This window comes from Cariama cristata, unplaced genomic scaffold (genome assembly GCF_000690535.1).
Source record: "Cariama cristata isolate BGI_N322 unplaced genomic scaffold, ASM69053v1 scaffold25646, whole genome shotgun sequence".
NCBI classification, from domain to species: domain Eukaryota; kingdom Metazoa; phylum Chordata; class Aves; order Cariamiformes; family Cariamidae; genus Cariama; species Cariama cristata.
In genome coordinates this window covers 1,007-6,103 of record NW_009624177.1, presented here as the reverse complement: position 1 = coordinate 6,103, position 5,097 = coordinate 1,007, and the positions used below count along the sequence as shown (strand labels likewise).

The window sequence follows — 5,097 nt, the reverse complement described above, 5'->3', positions numbered from 1 at the left end:
CCTCCTTCCCTCAGCTTGGCTCTTCACGTGATCCTGGCTCACCCACGGGTTTTTCTGCCCAGTTCCCCGAGGGGCCAGCCCTGACCATTTCTTTGCGCGTTTTCTCCTCCGCAGAAGAAGGTCCGGGTGACAGCACGCAGGCAAGGCCTGGCTGCTCTGGTTCGCTTCCTCTTCGGCCCTCCCCAGCTCCAGCCACAGCTGCAGGGAGAGCAGGAGCTGGCTCTGGCCATGGCGCAGTGTGAGTGTCCCCTCGGCCCCGACGCGAGCCCCTGGCCCAGCTGGCGTCACCTTTATTGTTAGAGCTTTGTGGAAGCGACTCGAGAGGGGCTCAGGGGTGCAGTGGGGGCTCTACCCGCGTATCCTGTTGCAGCTTCTGCTTGTCCCAAAGGACGCGTTCTCCTTATCCTTTGCTCCCCTGCTGCGGACATGCTCACTTTTGGAGAGGAACAATGGAGCTCTTGGTCACTTTCCATCATACCGCAGTAGCTGTTCCACATGTACACCTTGACATGGCACCAGGCAGGTGCTCCACGGCTCTACAGCCCTTCCCTCTCCTCATTTCGTGACCAAAGCGAATGAGATGTGAATCGTTGCGGTGCCTTGGCATGGCGTGTGTTGTTTCTGGCTGTCCCGTGGCGGATCACGTATGCTGAGCATGTGGAAACTCCTTACCTGTGGTTCGTAGTTGGCAGTGGTTCTCCAGGCAGCGCTGCTTTGGCCGGCAAAACTTCATGTGATGCCAGAATTATTCGTTACCCCTGCGCTCATACAATACGCAGTTGTAGTATTTGTGTTTCTGCACCTCTGATACATTTTCCTCTCCTTCCCTTCTCCCCTCCAGCAGGATAAACATGGCCGGGACCTTCCTCTTGTCACCACAAGCCGTTCTCGGCTGCGGGATTTAATTTCCAGCTGGGCTCTGGCTTTACCCTGCAGCTGGTGGGCTGGTGGTGGTTTCTTCCCCCACCACGTCTCTGTGCCGGCGCTCGAGGGCAGCGGGGCAGGGATGCTGAGGGGTATTTTTGAGATGCTGAGGAGTGTTTTTTCTCCGCCAGGTCGTCTGGATGATAATGAAAGAGTGCACATGAGAATCCTGCAGACCATTTACAAGAAGCTAACCCACTCCAGGTTGGGCTGCCCGCGCTACGGGGCGCACTGGGAAGAGCTCGGCTTTCAAGGTAGGGCAGAGGGAGAGACCTCTGGAGCAAACCTTTGCCGAGAGAGATCGCGCTGGTCCCGTTCCCTCTTCTAGAGCTGGGACGCAGAGGCAGCATAAAGGGTTTGGTCCTTGTTCTGCCGTTCAGCAGTCCCTGCAGCCATTCCATAGAATCACTGACGTTGGAAAAGACCCTCAGGACCATTGAGTCCAACCATTAACCTAGCACTGCCAAGCCCACCGCTAAACCATGTCCCTAAGCACCACATCTACATGGCTTTTCAATACCTCCAGGGATGGTGACTCCCCCACTTCCCTGGGCAGCCTGTTCCACTGCTTGACAATCCTGTCAGTGAAGAAGTTTTTCCTAATATCCAATCTAAACCTCCCCTCATGCTGTTTCCTCTCATCCTATTCCAGTTCCCTCAACCGCTCCCCATCAGACTTGTGCTCCAGACCCTTCGCCACCTTCGTTGCCCTTCTCTGGACTCGCTCCAGCACCTCCAGTCTTTCTTGTAGTGAGGGGCCCAGAACTGAACACAGGATTCAAGAGGTGTAGCCTCAGATCAACACTCCCACCCAACTTGGTGTCACCTCCAAACTGACCGAGGGTGCACTCGATCCCCTTGTCCAGACCATCAGTAAGGATATGAAACAGGACTGGCCCCGATCCTGAGCCCTGGTTTTGCGGCAGATCTGTCGCTGCCCCAGCCAGCTGCTGCAACCAGTACAACTTCTGGACTGGTTGGCCTGATAACACCAATACCTGCTGCCACGGTTGCCCTTGTCCAGCTGGCGCGGGCATAACAAGAAGTAGTTGATGTAACCACTTTGCCCAGGTCGTTAATGCTTTTCATTAGCAAGAGATGTCTGCGGCTAATGAGCCATCTCCAGAGGGCTGGTGTATTAGGGAAGTGCAGGTCAGAGCTCTGTCACTTAGGCTGCGTCACAGGTTGCTTTCAGCCTCTGCTGTGTAAGAAAAACAGCGTGATTAAAGCTGTCACATGTGGCCTCGCAGGAGTTTTCGGGCGTTAAATAGGCCGGGTTTTAATGAAGCTTAAAACCCTCAACAGGAGGGGAATGGCTCCAGCTCCTCCATCCTGTTGCGTACACAACTGGTTTTAAGCGTTGGTTTACCAGCCAGATGTGCCCTGGGGTGGGTAGGGCTTAAAGCTGCTAATCCCTAGAGAAAGGATGGGAGTGGGTGCGTGGTGGGAGAGCAAGGGCTTGTTAATGCCCACGTGAAAGAGGCAGTGGCACCCGTTCAGCTCCGGTTAGGGAAATTCCCCCAAAGCTTTCCCTCAGGGTATGATCCCTGGGGTTCCTCCGTTATTGACAAATGGTGACAGGGTATAAACAGCCGGCGGAAGGAGGGAGGTGACCAGAGAGCGACTCCGTGTTGTCCCTTGCTTCACTGGGCTGTGCCGCCCTTCCAGGTGCGGATCCCGGGACTGACCTGCGAGGGACGGGGATGCTGGGCTTGATGCAGATGCTGTACTTCGTCATGGACTCTCAGACGCTGCCTCTGGCTCAAGAGATTTTCAGGCTATCCCACCACGAAACCCAGGCACGTCCTTCTGCCTTCTTCGCTTCCTCCCTGCAGTGGTATCTACCTGTTAATTTCTAACGCTTGGGGAGAGGGAAGTACAAAACCCTTCCCTTCAGGGTAAGGGCTTGATTTTTTTTTTTTGCTGTTTAATCTCCCTCGCGGTGGTGAGGGGAGGAAGGTCCCCAGAGGGCCGAGGAGCTCGTATCAGAGGCTGGAGCCAAGCTCCAGGTGTTGGCTTTATGCTGGGAATAGATTTTAGCATCCTGGTGGAGATCAGAGATTCAATCCCAGGATCCTGGCTTGGAGCGGAACTTGTGCAGGTTAAAAGGGCCGGAGAAGTGGGCAAAGGGCAGTGCAGCATGAAAATGGGAGTGAGTGGAGCCTCTCTCCTTAAAGTTTGCATTTTAGTCTTGTGTATGGGGCCTGAATATAAGCTCGGCTTGACCCAAAGCATCCATCTAAGCCTGTATGCGTAGCATTATTATCCTACTGCATGGATCTGTTGCCTGCAGCCGCCATCCCATGGGTTTGGGGCCACACAGATGCAGCGTAAAAGGGCTGGAGGTGTTGTCTGGGCACCTCCACATGCTGGAAGAGAGGAGGCTTTTTCCAGCCAAGCTGCCATAACGCTTATTCTCTTGCAGAATTTCCCCTTCTGCATCATGTCCGTAAACATCACCCGCATCGTCATCCAGGCCCTGAGGGAGGAATGTCTCTCCAGGTGAGATCTGGAGGTCCGTAGCCAGGCTGGGTGGTGGTTTTGGGATCTCGAATGGGAATCCATTGCTGGTTCCCGTTGAGTGGGGTCCCTCCTCGGCTGCCGGGAGGCCGGCTGCGTCAGCTCAGCCCCTCTCCACCGGTTTCAGGGAGTGCAACCGCAGGCAGCAAGTCATCGCCGTGCTGAATGACCTGTACACCGCGGCCTTTCTGCAGCTCTACCGCATCTGGAAATGGCAGCACAAGACCATCGCCGACTCCGGCTTCCTCCTAAAAGGTTTGTTTCCCTGCGCTTTTCCCTCCTTTCCCAGCCGTGGAAAATAACCCAAGGCCTAGAGGACAAACCCAGCATGTTCTCAGCGCATTCATGTCCTGCTGAGCCCAGCCACAGGGGTGTAAGGCCCAGAAAGCCCCAACCGTTCATCGTTCAATCTTCACAGTGAGATTTTCAACAATCTTTAACTCTCCGAGTGCCCTGTGGGGTGGGTTTTCCCCCCGTTTTGCATCTCAAAGATGAGCACTCATGAAAGTCCCCGCTGCTGCTTTGTTGTGGTGGCTCGAGGTGAGGGACAAACGGGGACACTTGTTGCTCCCCAGGCTGGCTCGCATCGCGCAGTGCGGTTGTGTAAGCCCTGTTTGTAGCACGGGGTGTAAGCGGAGTCACCAACGGCGTGCTTTTCGCAGTAAGCACTAAATTAACCAGCGGGGTTATTTACTCCGGAGGAGACTGATGTCAACAGAGCCGCTCGGATGCGCCGTGCTAATGGCTACTTCTTCAAACGGGGTCCGGCTGTCACCGTCGGGCTGGTGCTTCACCCTGCTGTCCCCAGGCTTTCCCTCCCACGAGGATCTCGGGGCGCTCAGCCCAATGCTGAGCTCGGCTGGGGGTTTGACAAGCAGCTTTTCGTGCGCTCTCATCCCAAGTAAAATGTAGTCGTGCCCTTTCCGGAGGGGATATGTTGGGACACCAGAAATAATATGTGGGTCAAAACCTTACCCCAGGAGCGTGCTGCATCCCTGACACCATGCAGACCTCGCTCTCTGTCCTCATGCTTTTCCCTCTGACCTCCCCAGAGCTGGAGTCATCCACCAAAAAGAAACCAAAGCAGCTCCTGAAATCCCTGGAGGCCTACATGAGCCAAAGCCCCGCGGCAGACGCCCTTCAGCAGCCATCCCCTCCTTCCGCCTCTGTCGGCAGTAGCCAGGCCGGCGAGGAGATCAACTTCACGGGCGTTTGCGACCTGCAGGTTGAGCTGGAAGGAGAAGCCCGACTGATCTGAGACGGAGGGAGACGTGCCGCGGGGAGCCGTGTTCAGAGCTCAGCGCTCGGAGGATGCGTGGCCACCATCGCCTCCGATTTGGGGGCTCAGGAAGGGCCGTGCCGGTCGAGGTAGAGCTGTGGGAGGTGGCCGCTGCCCTGAGAAGCGCAGCAAGAAGATGGGTCTGGGGCCGAGCTGAGGGCAGGCAGGAGCCTGGGACCCCACAGAGGGTAGATTTTTCCCCTAAACCCCCAAAGTGTGACCCAGTCCTTCCCTCTCTCACCCTGCAAGCGTCCCTGCCACAGCGTTGGCGTTGCTCAGTGCTGCAAGAGCGAGCGGCAGGATTTCACCCTCTACAGGCAGAAATCTCATGGAGAAAAGGAGGAAAACGTGGCAGAGCGGGTGGATTTTACAAG

General features: G+C 56.0%; 1 protein-coding gene across 1 annotated transcript in view; it reads left to right on the top strand.

Moving 5' to 3' along the window:
* ELMOD3 (ELMO/CED-12 domain containing 3) overlaps positions 1–4,702 on the top strand; it is a gene marked incomplete at its 5' end in the record, with an annotated part of 5,720 nt that extends 1,018 nt beyond the window's left edge. The window contains 6 exons of the mRNA XM_009703078.1: positions 115–271; positions 930–1,178; positions 2,593–2,723; positions 3,350–3,426; positions 3,572–3,699; positions 4,497–4,702. Of these exons, the coding sequence (XP_009701380.1) occupies positions 115–271; positions 930–1,178; positions 2,593–2,723; positions 3,350–3,426; positions 3,572–3,699; positions 4,497–4,702 (948 nt within the window). The remainder of the gene's footprint in view (positions 1–114; positions 272–929; positions 1,179–2,592; positions 2,724–3,349; positions 3,427–3,571; positions 3,700–4,496) is intronic.
* Positions 4,703–5,097: the final 395 nt, after the last annotated feature.